The sequence below is a fragment of the Jaculus jaculus genome, chromosome 18 (assembly GCF_020740685.1).
Source record: "Jaculus jaculus isolate mJacJac1 chromosome 18, mJacJac1.mat.Y.cur, whole genome shotgun sequence".
NCBI classification, from domain to species: Eukaryota; Metazoa; Chordata; class Mammalia; order Rodentia; family Dipodidae; genus Jaculus; species Jaculus jaculus.
The window spans coordinates 26,209,759-26,230,437 of NC_059119.1; the positions used below are offsets into that span (position 1 = coordinate 26,209,759).

Below are 20,679 nucleotides of genomic sequence, written 5' to 3' on the forward strand. Positions count from 1 at the left end.
GTTCAAGGCTCTATTCCCCAGGACCCACGTTAGCCAGATGCATAAGGTGGCACATATGTCTGGAGTTCATTTGCAGTGGCTAGAGGCCCTGGTGCATCTATTTTCTCTCTCTGTCTTTCAAATAAATAAATAAAATACTTAAACAGCAACAACAAAAAAGTTAGGGACTGAAGAGATGGCTCAACAGCTAAAACCCTAGCCTGCAGAGCCTAAGGTTCAGAGTTCCATTCCCCAGTACCCATGTAACGTCAGATGTACAAGGTGGCGTATGTGTCTAGAGTTCGTTTGCAGTGGCTAGAAGCCCTGGTGTGTCCATTCTCCCTTTCTATCTGCCTCTTTGTCTCTCTTAACTAACTAAATAAATAAAACATAAAGCAAGATGTGGATGCTAGGCCCCTGTCATTCCAGTGTTGGAGAGGCAGATCCCTGGGCTTGCTGGCCAGCCAGTCTAGCTGAATTTGTAAGCTCTGGGCTGAGAGAACTTGTATCAAAAAGAAGTAGATGCCAGGCTTGGTGGTGCAAGCCTTTAATCCCAGCACTCGGGAAGCTGAGGTAGGAGTATTGTGAGTTTGAGGCCATCCTGAGACTACATAGTGAATTCCAGGTGAGCCTGGGCTAAAGCAAGACCCTACCTTGAAAAACAAAAAACAAACCAACCAACAAACAAAAATGCAGTAGATGGTGAACCTAAGGAATGACACTTGAGCTTATCCTCTGGCCTCCATGCGCACACATACACCACACACATGCATTCACACAAGCACGTGCACCTGCACACATACAAACACTCCTACACACGTGGATGGACACACACACATGGACAGAGAATTGGCTTATCACAATTCTGTAGTATACATGTAAATTTTCCATTTACTGAAGACAAAGCAGATTTGCATCTCATGAGACAGATGTCCTTGTTTATCACTACAGGAAGTGGGCTTTTAAAAAATATTAATTTAGGGCTGGAGAGATGGCTTAGCGGTTAAGCGCTTGCCTGCGAAGCCTAAGGACCCCGGTTCGAGGCTCGGTTCCCCAGGTCCCACGTTAGCCTGATGCACAAGGGGGCGCACGCGTCTGGAGTTCGTTTGCAGAAGCTGGAAGCCCTGGCGTGCCCATTCTCTCTCTCCCTCTATCTGTCTTTCTATCTGTGTCTGTCACTCTCAAATAAATAAATAAATAAATAAATAAATATTAATTTATTTGCGAGAGAGACAGAGAGAGAGAGAGAGAGAGAGAGAGAGAGAGGGGGGGGGGGCGGGCTAGGGCCTCCAGCTGCTGCCAACTCCAGAAGCATGTGTCACTATTTGCATCTGGCTTATGTAGACACTGGGGAACTGAACATGGGTCCTTAGGCTTTACAGGCGAGCACCTTAACTGCTCAGCCATCGATCGCTCTAGCCCTTTTTGTACTTAAAAACTTAAATCAGCAACTCAAACAACAACTTTTAAAAGGACACATTTTAACACAGTACAACTGAAAGCTATACTGAATAAGACTGGAGAAGCTGGACACCCGTCTTGTTTGGAGGTTAGTGGGAACACTTTGAATTTTCCCCCCTTTAGTACATTATAGCTATAGGATTGTATATCTAGCCTTCATTATGTATAGACATGTTCTTTCTATTGCTAGTCTCTTCATGTCTTTCATCATAAAGAGGTTGGTTAGATTTTGTTAAAAAGCCAGCTGGGAGTGGTGACGCACACCTTTAATCCCAGCACTTGGGAGGCAGAGGTAGGAGGATCTCTGTATTTGAGGCCACCCTCAGACTCCATAGTGAATTCCAGGTCAGCCTGGGCTAGAGTGAGACCCTACCTTGAATCCCCCCCCAAAAAACAAACAAATATACACATTGCAGAAACAAAATATCTTAACAAAGCAGTTAATAGAAGGAATAGGATTTAACTCAGCTTAGGTTTTTTGTTCTTTTTTTTTGAGGTAGGGTCTTGCTTTAGCCCAGGCTGACCTAGATTTCACCATGTAGTCTCAGGGTGGTCTTGAACTCTCAGCAATCCTACCTCTGCATCCCAACTGCTGGGATTAAAGGCATGAGCCACAATGCCTGGCAGTTTACAGGTTTAAAAAAAAAATTTTTTTTTTTGAGAGAGACATGGGTGCCACTTTTGAATCCTGGCCATCAGGCTTTTCAAGCAAGTTCCTTGAACAACCAAACCTCTCCAGCCCCTCAGCTTAGGTTTTTAGGTTTTGTTTTTTTTTTTAGGTAGGGTCTTGCTGTAGCCCAGGATGACCTGAAATTCACTATGTAGTCTCAGGATGGCCTCAAACTCACAGCAACCCTCCTACCTTGGCTTCTTCAGTGCTGGGATTAAAGGCATGTGCCACCAGTTTTGATGGGAAATGTCATGGCAGGGAAGATATGTTGGTAAGATAAGTTGAGGTCACATTCACGAGTCAGGAAGCAGGGAAAGAGAAAAGCAAGCAGACCTAGAATATAGCACCTCAAGACCTGCCCTGTAACACATTTACTCCAGCAAGGCTCCACCTCCTAAAAGTTCCACAACCTTCCTAAACATCACCACTTTGCTGGGGATCAAGTGTTCAAACCCATGAGCCTATTGGAGCACTTCACATTCAAATCACCATATCATTTTAAAAAAGAATGGGTGCACCGGGACCTCTAGCCACCACAAACGAACTCCAGATGCATGTGACATTGTGCATCTGGCTTATGTGGGTACTGGGGAATCAAATCTTGGACCTTAGGCCTCTCAGGCAAACACCTTAACCACTAAGCCATCTCTCCAGCCCAAATCACATAAATTTGACAGAAATCAATCTTGGGGCACATGCATCTGGAGTTTGCAGTGGCTGGAGGCCCTGGTGTGCCTCCCCAGTGCTGTGATTAAGAGCATGTGCCACCACAGCCCGCTGCTACTTCCCATTTTTTGGTTAATGAAAGGGGGTAACTGAAGTATCAAGAATTTGCTCACAATAACAGGCATGACTAGGATCCAAAATTCACATTTGTAAGCAGGGCATGGTGGCACACGCCTTTAATCTCAGCACTTGGGAGGCAGAGGTAGGAGGATCACCATGAGCTCAAGGGCACCCTGAGACTACATAGTGAATTCCAGGTCAGTCTGGGCTAGAGTGAGACCCTACCTTGAAAAACTTAAAAATAAATCCACATTTGTGATTTTAAATCTTTTTAGATCCAGAGCCTTATGCCAGCCTTACTCTGTGCATTAGTGAGAGTAGATGGGAACTTCAGGAGTTCCTGCAATCTGGTGTTTTTGTGATTTTTTTTTCCCCCTGAGGTACTGCAAGATGCACTAGCCCAGGGTGACCTGGAATTCACTAGTCTCAGAGTAGCCTCAAACTCAGTGATCCTTCCACTTGTGCCTTTAGAGTGCTAGGATAGGATTAAAGGTGTGCACCACCATGCCCAGCTTAGTTGTTTACAAACAAAATTTATTTATTTGTGTATGTGTGGTGGTGGTGGGAGACAGAGAGAGAATGGGTACACTAGGACCTTCAGCCACTGCAAACTCCAGACATATGCGTCACCTTATGCATCTGGCTTATGTGGGTCCTAGCATGACTTTTTTTTTTTTTAACTCTAAAACCAGCATGGAAAGATTTGAGGTATAAATGCAGGAGATTTTTAAAAGATGACAAGAAATTTGAAAAACCTCAAAAGCTAAGATATCTTTGCTCACATTCAGAGAAGCAAAAATGATAGTTGAAGTATGCTAAGGACTTACCCATGCACCCAGAAAACTATTATTCCTAATTAGCCTAAGTTACTGTTTATATCTTATTCAGATGAGATTTAAGTAGCAATAAAATACTTAACAGAAGTTGGATAAATGTTTATGGTAAGCAGACAATTCCTCAAATGACGTGTGTGTGTTGGCTATATCAAGTTTAGCTGAGTCTTCTTTCTCCAAAACAGGTCAATAGACTGATGTTAAAGACACCATATGTATTTAAAGTAGCAATTTTATTTGAATTAAAATTATTTACAAAAACCCAAAGACATACTTCATGAAACTGGTACAAACTATTTTTTTCCTGCCGTTGGCTTTTGCTCCAAAGATCACAGCTGAGAAATACTGTATAAAATAAAAATAGGATTGGATTCAGAAAAGTACTCTAATGTTCTAGTTTCCAATTGGTAGTATTTACAGAAATATTTACAATGGAAAAAAAGGTTACCTTAAAACTTTAGTTAATTTGCAAGTCAGCCTCAAGTACCCTAAAATGAGAGTTCTCTGAGGGTTAAAAACACACAAATGCACTGCAGTAGGTGAGGTGGTATCTTCCTACCGCTCCCACCTCACCAAACTCTGCATATCTATCAGTGCTTGACAATTAGTTATTTTAAGAACAAAACAAAACTGTTAAACACTGAGGTAAATCAATTCTCAAATGATCACCAGTGTAACAGAAAAATGTAGTTCGCCCTGATTGATCTCTCATCCAAATGTTTACTATTCTTTACCATCCTCCACAACTCAAATTCACCAAAACCTCTGTTCATTTCCCCAAATGCAATGATTAATAAATACCAATGTATTTTAAAATAACTACACAAAATATATCTAACTAATTTGTGGATATAATTTAACAATATACTTTAAAAACTTTCCTAAATTAGTTTTATTCGCAGGGCAAATACAATCTCAATCTTTCCCACAGTACACTGGCATACTGTGTTCTGAAAGGGTGATGGGTAGAGGTCTGGGTGGGTAGAAGAAAAAAAATTGCCTGGAGTCAGTTACTTCCTTATAGATTTCCCAACAATCTGCATTATCAAAAATAGGAAGACAATAGAAGGCAGCCACTGCATTAAAAACATTACAGCTGGCACTGATACAAGAGCCCCGGTTTGTAACTTTATACAAGGAAATAACAAAGTCTAAAAGGGTAAAAATTAGACTTTTAGCTATTTTCCCCAATACACACCAAACTAATATTTTTATGGCTTCAAGTTTTACAAATCCAATGAAGAAACATGATGTAACTACCAGAAAGCTAATTAAAATTATTAATGAAACATTTCTGGAAAGCCTGCCCTCAGGCTCAACTGATTAAAAAAAAGGGAAAAAATATTAGCAGTGGTTGGAACAATACAAGAAATATTTGAAAAGTTGTGAAATTAAATCTATAAATCATGTTCTATGTGTTCCACAACTGTTTTCTAAACAACTGTTCTACGAACAAAGAATCTGAATGAAAAAAAGGTCTTCTCTACACCAGCAATTTTAAGGCTTTGCGCTTATGCAATTGATCCTGTCACTCTACAGAAGAATACACACGCTATCTGGGAACATGAACTCCACATTGGTGTTCTAGCTTGCTTTTATATTTGTTGTATTGAACATTAGAAAATATATCTAGAGATTCCCCCCTCAAAACTTCACAATGTTTCAAGAGCCTCCCTAGTATTAAGTGTAAACTACCCTGGGTTTTGTCTATTTTTGCTTAATTCTTTTAACAGGGCACATCATCTTATATATAATATTCCTTCAAACTGCTATATGTTTTCTTGTGCCTATAGCTATGACACATCATGGTTATAATGTTGAATATGGTCATGGTTTCAAAAGTGAAAAATAGTTCAACACCCAAACCTAATCAGGAATAAAAAAATATACTATTAATCCCTTGTGTCTTTGGATTCCATCTAATTTTAAATATAGACAGTAGTTCAGGGAACAACAACAAAAAAATTTCACAAAATTATTAAAAGCTTTATTTACGATTGGAATCATTCAACAAAAAAAGCAAAAGCAAATGAGCCTGAAAAAGGAACTGAGCTGTTGTCTAGAATGTCCTCAGAACATTCAATACCTCAGTAGCTAAGCTGCCTTTGCACCTGGCTGGCATGACAACAGTGGCTCAACATACACAGCAGTTGCACTAACAGCAGCACAAATTTCCCCCTTAAATCTTGCCCAGAATAAAGCAAGAAAACAAGGGGAGTGTATAGACTCTGCCAAGTAAGTGTATTCAAATACTGCATTGAATTGTTAACAGCCTGAACCTTTTCCCTCATTTTTGATAGTTGCAGATTGATGTAGTAACTGTCGTTTAGCAAATGCAGAATGCATAACGAAGAAATCAGGTGGTCTTAAAAAAAATCCAAACATGAATGATACTGATGAATGTTCTTGGTATATCTTCAGTGACTTCTTGTAGAACTTTTCTTTGTCTAAGGATAGCTCCAGCATTACCAAGCACCTGAAGCAAAGGTAAAGCAGCTAGCAATGTTCCAAATATTCAATCACTCTAGAGATAGACTTCTGGCCTGTGGTTCCAACAGCACACTGAAAGGGAAAAGGGAGGGGAGTAATGTAGTATTTGCCAAAAGAATTAAATCAAAGTTTATCTCTCAAAAAATTACTAAATTGAGCCAGGTGTGTTGGTTCACACCTTTAACCCCAGCACTCAGGAGGCAGAGGTAGGAGGATCACCTTGAGTTCGAGGCCACCCTGAGACCACATAGTGAATTCTAGGTCAGCCTGGGCTAGAGAGAGACCCTACCTCGAAAAACCACCCCCCCCAATCCTTTTCTTCTCTAATAATCAATATGACGTAACGGTTAATTCTGTCAACTTTACTGGAATAAGAAGTGCCCAGAATATTAGTAAACCACACCTCTGGGTATTCCCTATGAGACCACTTCCTAAAGAGGGGAATTGTATTAAGCACTCAACTTAAGTATGGGTGGCACAGGGTAAGCCTGATTGGATTGGAATGGAAGAGGAAAAAGAAGAAAGCCAGCTAGGGCTGGAGAGATGGCTTAGCTGTTAAGGCACTTGCCTGCGAAGTCTAAGGATCCAGATTTGATTCCCCTGTACCCACATAAAGCCATTGCACAAGGTGGTATATGATTTTGGAGTCTGTGTGCAGTGGCTAGAGGCCCTGGCAAGCCCATTCTTCTTTCTCTCTCTCTCAAATCAATTAATAGCAATAAATAGTAATAAATAATAAATAAGTAATAAAGTATAATAAAAATATTTTTTTAAAGAAGAAAACCAGCTAACATTGGCATTCTCTACTTTCTGGCCTCTACAGGGTAGTTTTCTTCTACTCCAACCCATTCTGCTGTGATACTGTGATAGATGAAAGCTTCAGGTCAGCCTGTGCAAGAGCAAGACCCTACCTCAAAAAAAATAAAGAAAAAGAAAACTTCTGAAAATATAAATGAGAATATTTCTTTCTTCTTTCAAATTGTTTATGGTAGTGTTACAGTGAAGAAAAGCCCAATACACTATGGTCATAGCAGTTTTATTTCTGTCAATATATTACACTTAAGTTCACAACCACGTAACTAGCCAGGGTTGCGAGGGACAGTCTGTCTTTATAACATAACAAACATCAACAACGATGACAACAAACCCCACATAAACTACAACACTGCAATAAAATCTACTTACGGTAAGATTCATGAAGCTTAGGAATTTTTTAAGCATCTCTGTCATTATAGAGAAGTCTCCTTCTGGCAGGTATTCCCGCACGGTGGTTACATTGATCTGGAGAAGCATCAAAAGAACGTTGGTCAGTTGGCAGAAAACAGGACTGTAGCTCAGGCAGTGTCAGACCTTGCACACATCTTGTGGCAAACCTGCAGGACCCTCCCACAGTTCAGGTATCTGCGCTCTGTGCAGCATGGGTCACTCCTCCACGCTCAGACAGAAAGGGGAGACAAAGCAGGCAAAGGCTACAAAGAAGCATTTATGAGCATGTCTACTTCTGGAGATTAAGAGAGACAGGGCTGAAAACTGACTGTTAGATGTCTCAGGATATGTGAGGAAAGAGGTGAAAGGTACACCTGAGATTTAGCTGGGCATGGTGGAACCTGAGTTTAATCAGAGCACTCGGCAGGCAGAAGTAGGAGGATCACTGTGAGTTTGAGGCCACCCTGACACTTTAGAGTGAACTGCAGGTCAGCCTACGCTAGAGTGAACACCTTACTTTGACAAACAAGAAAAAAAACGAAAAGAGGGAAGGAAGGAAGGAACAAAGGGAAGGAAGGAAAAGAAAATGTATTCACAAAACTACTAATAAAACAACCAGATCAAAGAAAAATTCATATGCCCAAAAGTGAACTACACAAGGCAATAATTAGATTTTTGATCTTTTCTTTCTTTTTTAAAATTTATTTTGAGAAAGAAAAAGAGGAAGGGCAAGGATTGGTATGCTAGGGCCTCAGCCACTGCAATCAAACTCCGGGCACTTGTGCCACCTAGTGGGCATGTGACCTTGCACTTGCCTCACCTTTGTGTATCTGGCTAAGGTGGGATCTAGACAGGTGAACATGGGTCCTTAGGCTTTGCAGGCAAGCGCCTTAACTGCCAAGCCATCTCTCCAGGCCAATTAATATTTTTAAAAATCTTTTTGTTATTTTTAATTGGGGGGGGGGAGCTGGGGAAATGAATTGGCATGGCAAGGGCTCCAGCCACTTAAGTCAAATTCCAGACACATGTGCCATCTTGTGTGCGTGTGACCTTGCACACTTGCATCACCTTGTGTGTCTGGTTTATGTGGGACCTGGAGAGTCCAACATGAATCCTTAGGCTTCATAGGCAAGCACCTTAAATGGCTACATGATCTCTTCATCCCTTAATTAGATTCTTAAAAACACATGTGATAATATTCTGAGCCAATGCCAGGAAAGGAAATTAAGGTGTTTGCCTTCATAATTAGCAAGCAACACCCAAAGTATATATAAAACAACCTGTCACAAGGATGCACTAAATGGTCTGCCTTAAAACTATTCTAGGGTCATGGGAAGAAACTAAGTAACAGAGGGTGAAGGGATGATTAACAAAACTTCAAGATGTTAGAAATAAGCCATATAAAATCCTACATTTTTAGATAATGGTACCTCCAGAAGCCATAGACTGGGCTAGAGAGATGGCTTAGCAGTTAAGCGCTTGTCTGTGAAGCCAAAGAACCCCAGTTCGAGGCTCGATTCCCCAGGACCCATGTTATCCAGATGCACAAGGGGGCGCACGCATCTGGAGTTCGCTTGCAGTGGCTGGAAGCCCTGGCGTGCCCATTTCTCTCTCTCTCTCTCCCTCTCTCTCTCTCTTCCTCTTTCTCTGTCTGTTACTCTCAAATAAATAAACAAACAGAAGCCATAGACTGTTGTTAGAAAATTTTTAGTGCCAGAGATAGGATACATTCTGGTGAACTATTGGCCAAGGAGCTCCCTGATGCCCCCAAACATTATGGGCCATTGCCAAGGCTCTTGATTTCCCACCAGAAATACATGGTAAGACCCTACTGCTGAAGACTCCACATGCTTGGGCTGCTGGTCATTGAGAAATCAAACTGGGGCTGAGCTGAAAACCTGTAGACTATAGTTGACAGTTGGAAAAAGCTGCACTGTATGCAGCCCTATGGGAGAGAGAAGGTGTAAGTGGTGAAAACAGTGGACACTGCAAGCCTTAAGTTTGGCAAACCAGGCTAAATAACAAAACAATACCAACAGTGGCATGTCAGTTATGGGGGAAATTGACCTCTATCTAATTGGACTGGAGGCCTGCTCCATGGGAGGAAATACATGCCTGGTACTGAAAACTTAATCAAAAGCCTATGGTGGAGGAAGTCATAAGCCCTAGGAGTGTAACGCCTGCTGCTATCTGGCTAAGTGCATGTATTATGGCCACCAAAATGCCCTATAAGCACTTTTCTTAATGTTTATACCCATATATTAATGCTATTCTCACTTTTGGTTAGAGAAGCTTCTTTTTTTCAGACGGTGGTGACCACTGGGATGACCCAAAAAGCATCACAGTGCTGAGAAGTATTGGGCACTGAAACATCTCATGTATCTTCTTCCAAGGCTCAAGGTCCAATGTAGACAAAAGGACAGAAAGAATTTAAGAGCCAAAGGAAAGGTAGGACTGCTTACAATGCAACTGTCCAGACAGAAATCGGCCTCCATATTCCCGACCTCATGGTGCCTAGCACTACCCTCATAATAGGAGGAAAAGATGATATCAAAATAAAAGAGCCAGGTATCACACATGCCTTTCATTCGAGCACTTGGGAGGCACAGGTAGGAGGACTGACGTGAGTTTGAGGCAATCCTAAGATACATAGTGAATTACAGGTCAGTCTGGGCTAGAGTGTGAGACCCTTCCTCAAAAAAACAAAAAAAGAGAGAGAGACTGAGAGAGGGAGAATATATGATGGAGAGAGTGGATTTGTGAAGGGGAAAGTGGGTAAGGGAAGGAATTATAATGATTTATGGTCTATAATTATGGAAGCTGTCAAACAACAGCAAAAACCTATTCTAGGGATAAACAGATGACTTGGTGCTTAAAGCGCTTGCCTAAAAAGCCTAACGACCAGAGTTTGATTCTCCAGTACCCACATAAAGGCAGATGTACAAAGTTGCATATGTACATGGAGTTCATTTGAAGCAGGTAGAAGCCCTAATGTGCTCATTCTCTCACCCACCCCAACCCTTTAATACTAGCCATGAGTTTTAATGCCACCTTGAGAGGACATAGTGAATTCCAGGTCAGCTTGGACTACAGTGAAACCCTAAATCCAAAAAAAGATGGGCATGGTGGCGCATGCCTTTAATCCCAGCACTCGGCAGAGGTAAAAGGATTGCTATGAAAACAAAGCCACCCTGAGAGAAAAACAAACAAATAAGGGGGGGGGCAGCTAAGTGAGACCACTGGGATTAAAACATTTATTTTACAGGCTGGAGAGATGGCTTAATGGTTAAGGACTTTGCCTGTGGAGTCTAAGGACCTAGGTTCAATACCCACGTAAGCCAAATGTACAGGGTGGCACATGTGTCTGGAGTTTGTTTGCAGTGGCTAAAGGCCCTGGAATGCCCACTCTCTTTCCTTCTCTCAAATAAATAAATATTCTAAAAATTATTTTAAACAGCACAGAGGTACAGAAAGAAAGGAATGATATAGCATGAACTATTTGAGAAATTTACTAAGTACCAAGAGGGAAGTTAGATCAGAGAATTGGAGACGCATTTTTAAGTCTTGGTTCTTAGAGCAATGAACAAAACCATCATTCTTTCTGATGACAAGTCCAGATAAGACAGACAGACAGACAGGAGGTACAGAATGAGCAGGAGCTCTGGAGGATGTTAGACCTGTGGCATTGTGCAGGTTCTCAGCAATGGGATAAGAAAGGAGCTATAAGAGCACCAAGGAGACAGACCACTGCAATGTACCAGGTACAAACTGGTGGTCACAGTGGACAACAAAAAAATGAGACAAATTCTCTTGGGCTGCTGAACATGCTGCCATGGATCACAGGCTATACTTACTCACATGACTACATGCTTTTTTGGCACTCTCTTCTACTTCCACATTGGGCAAACCAATTTACTTTATATGTGGCACTGTTAGTTTTCTAACTGCATTGATGTTCAAGGCAACAAACATATCTGGGACTCTATGAATCTACAATATTGTCAACCTTGTTGGGCTGGAGAGATGGCTTAGTGGCAAAAGTGTTTGCCTACAAAGCCTAAGGACTCAGGTTTGACTCTCCACAGCCCAGCTGGGCGTGGTGGTGCACACCTTTGTTCCCAGCACTCAGGAGGCATAGGAAGAAAGATGAGTTTGAGGCCACTCTGAGACTACATAGTGAATTCCAGGTCAGCCTGGGATAGAGTGAGACCTCATCTTTAAAAACTAAAAGAAGAGACAAGTACAAATGCTAATTAACAAGGAAAGATGACCTATGATCAATCACATATAATATACAATTTCAAGAGCCATTATTTATATAGACTAACTTTATGGTATATGCAAAATGGAACACTTAAACTAAATTTAAACCAGGTATGGTGGCACATGCCTTTAATCCCAACTCTTGAGAGACAGAGGTAGAAGGATGCCCAAGAATTTGAGGCCAGCCTGAGACTACTGGACATATAGTGAATTCCAGTACAGCCTGAGCTAGAGTGAGGCCCAAACCTTGGGAAAAAAGGAAGAAAGAAAAAAAAAAAGAAAATTAAATGTAAATGCTGCTTCTTTCCCTTTATGTGTTCTGTGTTTCTCATTTGCTCTTAAATCTTGTTACTGGAAGTAAGAAAAACAGCTGAGCTACAGAAGCTACAGGAAAGAGGATAAAGCTCGTTCTGGACCCTCAGAACCATGATCAGTAACTCTGGCTTTAGGGGAGCACAATGAAGCACACCTATAAGTCCCAGTACTTAGGAGGCTCAGACAAGAGAAACATGAGGCCAGTCTGAGCTACAGAACAAGATTATGTCTCAGTCTACCTTAAATCACCAATCCATTTCACTAGGGGATCTTTGGTTTCTATGTTGCAAACATTGCTTGGGAGCCACAGGAGGAGTGGGGTGCATTTAGATTGGCAATAATATGGAAGAAAGGGACAAGTCTGATAAGAAAGTAAAGCAAGCACCTGAGACAAATGCATAGGCAGAAAGTAGAAAAAAAAGGGGGGGGGGGACTGGAGAGATGGCTTAGCAGTTAAGGCGCTTACAAAGCCTAAGGAACCATGTTCGACTCTCCTGATCCCACATAAGACAGCCACACAGGTGATGCAAGCATACAAGATAGCACATACACGACAGTGCATGAGTCTGGAGTTTGGCTGCAGTGGCTGAAGGTCTTGCCACCAATTCTCACTCTCTCATTAAAAAGGGGGGGGAGGGGCAGCTAGAGAGATGGCTTAGCAGTTAATGCACTTGCCTGCAAAGCCAAAGGTCCCAGGTGCAATTTCCCAGGACCCATGTAATCCAGATGCACAAGGGGTGTATGTGTCTGGAGGTGCTGGTGTGCCCATTCTCTTTCTGCCTCTTTCTCCTTCTCTCTCAAATAAATAAATGAAAAAAATTTAAAAGAGTTTTATTTTTTTTAAAAAAGGGAGGAAGTAGAGAAAAAGGGCAACAGAGAATTCCATGGCAAAAAGAGAAATGTGGGTGGTAGTTGGACACCTGCAAAAGAACTAGCCCAAGTCCCTTGTCAAATGAAATCATTCTTTAACATTCACTCTTCCCCCCCCCCAAAATGGCCATTGCCCCTAGGGAAAATACCTCCCATTTATTGGGGTGGGGGGTGGGGTACAAGGTAAGGTCTCACTCTAGCTCAGGCAGACCTGGAATATACTATGTAGTGTCAGGCTGGCCTCCAACTCACGGTGATCCTCCTACCAGTGCCACCCAAGTGCTGGGACTAAAGGCGTGCGCCACCACACCCAGCTTAATATTTCCCATTTAAAATCTGGCTTTAGGGCTGGAGAGATGGCTTAGCGGTTAAGCGCTCGCCTGTGAAGCCTAAGGACCCCGGTTCGAGGCTCGGTTCCCCAGGTCCCACGTTAGCCAGATGCACAAGGGGGCGCACGCATCTGGAGTTCGTTTGCAGAGGCTGGAAGCCCTGGTTCGCCCATTCTCTCTCTCTCTCTCCCTCTATCTGCCTTTCTCTCTGTGTCTGTCGCTCTCAAATAAATAAATAAAAAATTTAAAAAAAAAAAATCTGGCTTTACCACTGACACTGCACGTGCACCTGTGCCCCACATTTCACTATTCTTACTTGTTTTGCCCATGGCAGAACAATGTCCAATAAACATAACCTTCTATTTCTGTGATGGCCTAGTTATAAGGCACTTGTATTCTCACAAATAAATTTCAATGATCTTAAGTACTAAGAGTAATCCTATTTTCCTAACCTGTGACAGGTTCAGAAAAAAGCATGTGACCCAATGCCGGTCAATATACTGGGAATCTAAGGGTAGAGGGACATAATTATCTTACAAAGGAAGCAGTGTAGCCATGCATGGTGACGTAGGCCTTTAGTCCTAGCACTTGGGAGGCAGAGGTAGGAGGACAGAGTGAGCCCCTACCTTGAAAAACAAAACAAAACAAACAAAAAAAGGAAAAGGAAGCAGTGAAGGCTGTAGAGATGCTCAATGGTTAAGTTCACTTCCTGTGCAAGCATGAGGGGTTGAAACCTACCAAGTCTGAATCTTCAAAACCCAAATAAATAACCTGGTATAGTCAGTCACGAGTACCTGTAACCCCAGCACCGCAAAAGGAAGCAGACCAGGGAATTGATAAGGTACTCAAGAAGCAGCAAGCTCCAATTAAAATAAGAGACTATAGCTACCAACAGCTTACCACCACACCACACCGCAATGCCACAGGCAAGCTCACAAGGCACTATATAAGGGCTCATACATGTGCATATAGCACACACATTATATACACACAAGCTAAAAAACAAAGAAAGAAAAATGGAAACAAGAGGTACCAACTGCTGCTGGACATTGTTTCACTAGAGAACACCTTAGATATAGTCAGCTTATTGCCATGAGTGCTTTTAAACAAGGTCAAAACAGGGTGCCCAGGACAGTAGTTTCAAGAGAAATTATCTGAATTACTAGTGACACCCCTGAGGCATTAAAATAGTTCAAATTAGACTTGTTTAAGTTAACTGAGAACAGGTTTTATACTGTCCCTTCCATTACCCAGCCCTCCAGGTGGGATCTCACTCTTGTCTTGACCGACCTGAAACTCAAGTCTATAGCCACAGCCTTGGAGCTCACAGTGATCATCCTAACTCTGTCCTCAATCCAAAATTCTAGAATTCAAGCCTTGCACAGTTCTTTTACTTAACCAAAAGAACTGTAACAGAACAAATTCATTCAATAAGAACTTATTAGCTTTAATGTTCTCTTACTTTGAAATGTGTCTTGAAAAGTTTCATGAATATTTCAAAGTCTGTAATATTAAATACTATCTTTATTGTTAACTTAATTTCACGTATGTAAAATTTTCTGTGTTGTAAGATTAAAGGCACTCTCATTATATTGTTTTTATTTTATTTTATTTTTTTAATTTATGAGAGAGACAGAGAGAATGAATGACCAGGGCCTTCAGCTGCTTGTGCATCTGGCTTATGTGGACACTGGGGAATAGAACCTGGGTCCTTTGGCTTCACAGATAAATGCCTTAACTGCTAGGCCATCTCTCCAGCCTGTTTTGTTTAAAAATTTAAAAAAAAAAAAATTTTTTTTTTTGAGGTAGGTCTCACTTTAGACCAAGCTGACCTGGAATTAGTCTGAGTGGCCTCAAACTCTGGCAATCCACCTACCTCTGCTTTCAGAGTGTGCCACCATGCTGGCTCATGCATATTCTTGTTTTGTTTTTTTCCAAGTACTGTCTCACTCTTGCCCAAGCTGGCTGGAATTCACTATGTCTCAGTGTGGCCTCAGCCTCACAACGATCCTCCTTCCTACCTCTTCCTCCCCAGTGTTGGGATTAAAGGTGTGCACCACCACACTCAGCTTTTTTTTGTTGTTTTGTTTTTCGAGGTAGGGTTTCACTCTGATCCACGATGACCTGGAATTGACTATGTAGTCTTATGGTGGCCTCGAACTCACAGTAATCCTCCTACCTCTGCATCACAAGTGCTGGGATTAAAGGCATGCGCCACCATGCCCGGCTTCTTCTTTTTTTTTTTTTTTTAATGCTTGTAGGCATGTGTGCCTGTAGAATAACTCAGGTTGTTAGGATCTGCAAGCAAGTGCCTTAACTGCTGAGCCATCCTTCTGGCCCAAAAGGTTATTCTTGCCATTTTTATTCTATAAGGGAAAAAAATGTTTAAATAATCCTGTAATGAACAAAAATCTTTTCTGAAATAAGGCGCATATGAATGAGGGGAAAAACATAGTGTCATTAGTTAATGGTATGAAGCTGATATACGGTCATCTTCCAAAGATACATAAAAACATCTCTGAACTATTTACTTACTGGACTTTCCTGGCAGAGACACCCAAGAAGTAGAGCTGTGTAGGAGGCCACGATGCAATCCTCCATATGTTTGCCAGCATGTTGAAGGGCTGATAATGTTTGAATAAAAAATTGTAATAAATCAATTAATACAAACCTCAAAACATCAGCTATTCTTTTATTGTCTCAAAAATTGTTAAACATTAACAAATGATTTTCGTACAACTGGATACCCTAAATTAATACTCAAATGTAAGAACTAAAATCATTCCTCAGGTGCAATCTACACCTTTTAAAAACGTACTTAGTCAAAGCTTTGATTCATTTTTTTGTTCTTGAGGTAGGGTTTCACTCTAGCCTAGGCTGACCTGGAATTCACTATGTAGTCTCAGAGTAGCCTTGAACTCACAACAATCCTACCACCTCTGCCTCCCAAGTAAGTGCTGGGATTAAAAGTGTCTGCCACTGTGCTTGGCAAAGCTTTGATTCTTAACAAGTACCAACAAACAAAGTAAAGAGGCAACCCAGCTGGGCATGATGGCACATGCCTTTAATCCCTGCACTTGTGAAGCAGAGATAGGAGGACCTCTATGAGTTCAAGGCCAGCCTGGGCTAGAGTGAGATCTTACCTTACAAGTAGTTTAAGAAGTGGGCAAAAGACTTGTATAAACACACACCTTTAAGGTCAGCAGTTGGGAGGTCACATATAGTATGATTCTCTTATATGAAATATCTAAAACAGGCAAATCCATGGAGACATTAAGTAGATCAGAGAGGAGGAAATGAAGTGATGCCAGCCAATGAGAATGTACTTTCTTTTTTTTTGGTCGGGTTTTTCAAGGTAGGGCCTCACACTAGCTCAGGCTGACCTGGAATTCACTATGTAGTCTCAGGGTGTCCTTGAACTCACGGCAATCCTCCTACCTCTGCCTCCTGAGTACTAGGATTAAAGGCATGTGCCACCATACCCAGCTAAGAATGTATTTTCTATAAAGAAACTCAAACAATAAACATTATCATTACAATATGTATTAAGCTATAAAAGGTTATCTGAATTGAACTAGAGAGGTCTTAAAGTAACATAGATTATTACAAACATAATAGCTTCATCTCTCTCTCTTTCCTCAGGTGCAATCTACACCATTTTTAGACAAGATTTCTCAATGGCCTGAAACTTGCATAATTAAGACTAGCTGGCTAGCTTCGATTCTTAGAAGCAGACTTTTTTACAGTATCAGAACTAGTAACATTTAATATAGGAAGATGAGGGTCTAAAAAAAATAAAGAGATTAATGGGTTGGAGAGATGGCATAGTGGTTAAGGCACTGGCCTGCAAAGCCAAAAGACCTAGGTTCAACTCCCCAGGACCCACGTAACCAGATGCACAAGGTGGTGCATGTGTCTGGAGTTTAAATGCAGCGGCTGGAAGTCCTGACATACCCATTCTCTATCTGCCTCCTTCTCTCTCTCAAATAAATAAATAAAATATGAAAAATAGCTGGGTGTGGTGGTGCAAGCCTTTAATCCCACCACTTGGGAGGCAGAGGTAGGATGACTACATGGTAAATTCCAGGTCAGTCTGAGCTAAAGTGAGACCCTACCTCGAACAACAAAAATAAATAGAGAAGCCATTTATTCCTTTTTTTTGGGGGGGGAGGGTTGTTTTTGTTTGTTGAGGTAGGGTCTCACTCTAGCCCAGGCTGACCTGGAATTCACTATGGAGTCTTAGGGTGACCTCGAACTCACGGAGATCCTCCTACCTCTGCCTCCCAAGTGTTGGGATTAAAGGCGTGCGCCACCATGCCTGGCTTCTTTTTTAAAAAAAAAAAAAAAAAAAAAAAAAAAAAAGGTTTTCCCTATGTAATTTAAGCTGGCCCCCAACCCTAGATCCTCCAGCTTCAGCTTCTCAAATACTGGAATTATAGGCAGCACTATTATACCTAGGTAAGCAGCCACTCTGGTTCTGTTTGTATGTTTGCTTTTTCTGAGGTAAGGTCTCACTCTAGCCCATACTGCCTGGAATTCACTATGTAGTCTCAGGGTTGCCTTGAACTCCCAGCAATCCTCCTACCTCTGACTCCCTAGTACTGAGATTAAAGACGTGCTCCACCACACCCAGCAAAGAGGCTATTATTTGCAGATAAGTAAAGGAGAGGTCCCTAAAAAGAAGTGGCTTGAGTGGCTACATAGCTCCCATTTCCAGCATGTTTGCCGCTGACGCAACATCCTCTTTGCTATGAAGTACTGTAACTACTGAACTATCAAAGCTTATCTGTATTGAACTAGAAAGAATTTAAAGTAATAGATTATAATAATATGTGAATTAAAATGTTCTGAACGGGCTGGAGAGATGGCTTAGCGGTTAAGCGCTTGCCTGTGAAGCCTAAGGACCCCGGTTCGAGGCTTGGTTCCCCAGGTCCCACGTTAGCCAGATGCACAAGGGGGCGCACACGTCTGGAGTTCGTTTGCAGAGGCTGGAAGCCCTGGCGCGCCCATTCTCTCTCTCCCCCTCTCTGTCTTTCTCTCTGTGTCTGTCGCTCTCAAATAAATAAATAAAAATTAAAAAAAAAAATGTTCTGAAGACCAAAAAAAAAAAAAAAAAAAAAAAAAACAACCAAGGGGGGCTGGAGAGATGGCTTAGTGGTTAAGCACTTGCCTGTGAAGCCTAAGGACCCCGGTTTGAGGCTTGATTCTCCAGGACCTACGGTAGCCAGATGGCACACGTGTCTGGAGTTTGCAGTGGCCAGAGGCCCTGGCATGCCCATTCTTTCTGTCTCTCTATCTGCCTCTTTCTCTGTCTGTCGCTTTCAAATAAATAAAAAATAAAAAAAACAAGGGAACACTATTCATGAATATACCACTCAAAAGAGACGTACCTTTATTGAGGTCAAGTTCTTCATCATCTTCCTCCTTCTTATGTTTCTCTTCTGTACCATCACCTTTTTCAGTTGACACCCACTGTATTTCTCCACTTGTTTCTTGCCACTCTCCACTCTTATCATGCTGAGTGGTGGGAGCATCTTTGATCAATTCATCTGTTTTACTTTCTGCCAACTGGGCTGCTCGCTCTCGCTCAAGGAACAGCTGATAAAAATTTTTTGGAAAACCATTAAAATTTTTTTTTAAATCATCTACCAACTTGCGCATAGCCAAATATTTTGCTGTAAGTAAGAGGGAGGCCTGATTTTTTTTTTTTTTTTTGGAGGTAGAGTTTCATGGTAGCTTAGGCTGATCTGAAATTCACCATGTAGTCTCAGGGTAGCCTTGAACTCCTGGTAACCCACCTATCTCTGCCTCCCCAGTGCTGGGATTGAAGGCGTGAGTGCGGTACCAGGCCCGGCTGGGAGGCCTATTTTTAAAAATGTATTTGGGATTCATTTGAGTAATCCATTAACAATTCATGTACTGTTTCTAAAATGAAAGCCTTAATACTTTTCCCTGATTTGGAGAATACTAAACTGAGAAAGAAATAAAAAAAAAAAAACCCTACAAGTTAAAAAAAAATTTTTAAAGCCTAGACGAGTTAGGCATAATGGCACACACCTTTGATCCCAGCACTTGGGAAGCAGAGATAGGAGGACTGCTGTGAGTTCAAGGCCAGCCTGGAACTATAGAGTAAATTCTGGGTCAGTCTGGGCTAGAGAAAGACCCTACTTTGAAAAACAGAACACAAGTGCTCGCTTTGGCAGCACATATACTAAAATTGGAACGATACAGTGAAGTTTAACATGGCCCCTGCACAAGAATGACATATTTAAAAAAGCAAACAAAAAAACCCACAAAGCAATGACAGCGTATCAGTATAGGATTGCACTCATTACAAAGATTGAAATGCAGTGTGTGTGCTGATATAAGAAAGCTCATAAAGGCAAAACTGGTCCTGCTGAGGCAGGATTATCACCATGAGTTTTGAGGCAGACCTGGGGCTACAGACTGAGTTCCAGGTTAGTAACGGCTAGAGTGAGACCTTACCTAGAAAAAATAAAACCAACTAAAATATTACATACTAATTATATACAATAGAAAGATTTCACCTAGGTAAAAATCATAGCACGTATCTGTGGCTATATCCATAAGCTCTACTATCTTTGAACGTATAAAAATTACTACAAATGACATTTTTATATATTTTAATATAAGGACTTGAGTTTGGATCCCTATACCTACATAAAAAAAAAAAGCCAGACACTGCAGTACTAGATCTCAGCACCACCACTCCCTAATTTTCCAAAAAGATATAAATGTGAACATGATTTGAATTATAAGCTATTTTCCAATCCTGTGTGTAAGGCAGCAGAACAGTGAAAGAGTAACAGAACACAACCACAATCTAGAATAAAAACTTCCCAAGTTGATTAAAAATTATTAAAGAAGCTGGGCATGGTGGCGCACGCTTTTAATCCTAGCACTCGGGAGGCAGAGGTAGGAGGATTGCCCTGAGTTTGAAGCATGCCTTTAATCGCAGCACTTGGGAGGCACAGATAGGATCACTGTGAGTTTGAGACTACATAGTAAATATCAGGTCAGCCTAGGCTAGAGTGAGACCCTACATTGGAAAACAAAAAACGAGAGCCGGGTGTGGTGGCGCACGCCTTTAATCCAAGCACTTGGGAGGCAGAGGTAGGAGGATTGCCGTGAGGCCACCCTGAGACTCCATAGTGAATTCCAGGTCAGCCTGGGCTGGAGTAAGACCCTACCTCGAAAAACCAAAAAAAAAAAAAAAAAAAAAAAAAAGGAAAGCAAAAGAAGAGAGTTCTTACTGTCTCTGTCATTCTCTCATAAGTAAATGCAAGTAAAATATATAAAAAATTTCTGGCTGGGTGTGGTGGCACACACCTTTAATCTCAGCACTCAGGAGACAGAAGCAGGAGGATCGCTACAAGTTTAAGGCCACCCTGACACTACATAGTGAATTCCAGGTCAGCCTGGGCTATGAGACCCTACCTCAAAAAACAAAAACAAG

General features: G+C 41.5%; 1 protein-coding gene and 1 non-coding gene across 4 annotated transcripts in view; one reads left to right on the plus strand and one right to left on the minus strand.

Moving 5' to 3' along the window:
* Window positions 1-3,943: 3,943 nt before the first annotated feature.
* The window catches only part of Wapl (WAPL cohesin release factor), a 109,517-nt gene continuing 92,781 nt past the window's right edge, over window positions 3,944-20,679 (minus strand). For all 3 annotated transcript variants that reach the window (XM_045137340.1, XM_045137338.1, XM_045137339.1), the window contains exons 16-19: window positions 18,593-18,800; window positions 15,738-15,826; window positions 7,405-7,500; window positions 3,944-6,291 (exon numbers count right to left, since the gene is read on the minus strand). In XM_045137340.1, coding sequence (XP_044993275.1) covers window positions 6,226-6,291; window positions 7,405-7,500; window positions 15,738-15,826; window positions 18,593-18,800 — 459 coding nt within the window. In that variant the 3' untranslated portion in view covers window positions 3,944-6,225. The remainder of the gene's footprint in view (window positions 6,292-7,404; window positions 7,501-15,737; window positions 15,827-18,592; window positions 18,801-20,679) is intronic.
* Window positions 19,390-19,496, plus strand: LOC123455858. Its single transcript, XR_006634173.1, has one exon. It is a non-coding gene; the product is annotated as a U6 spliceosomal RNA (small nuclear RNA).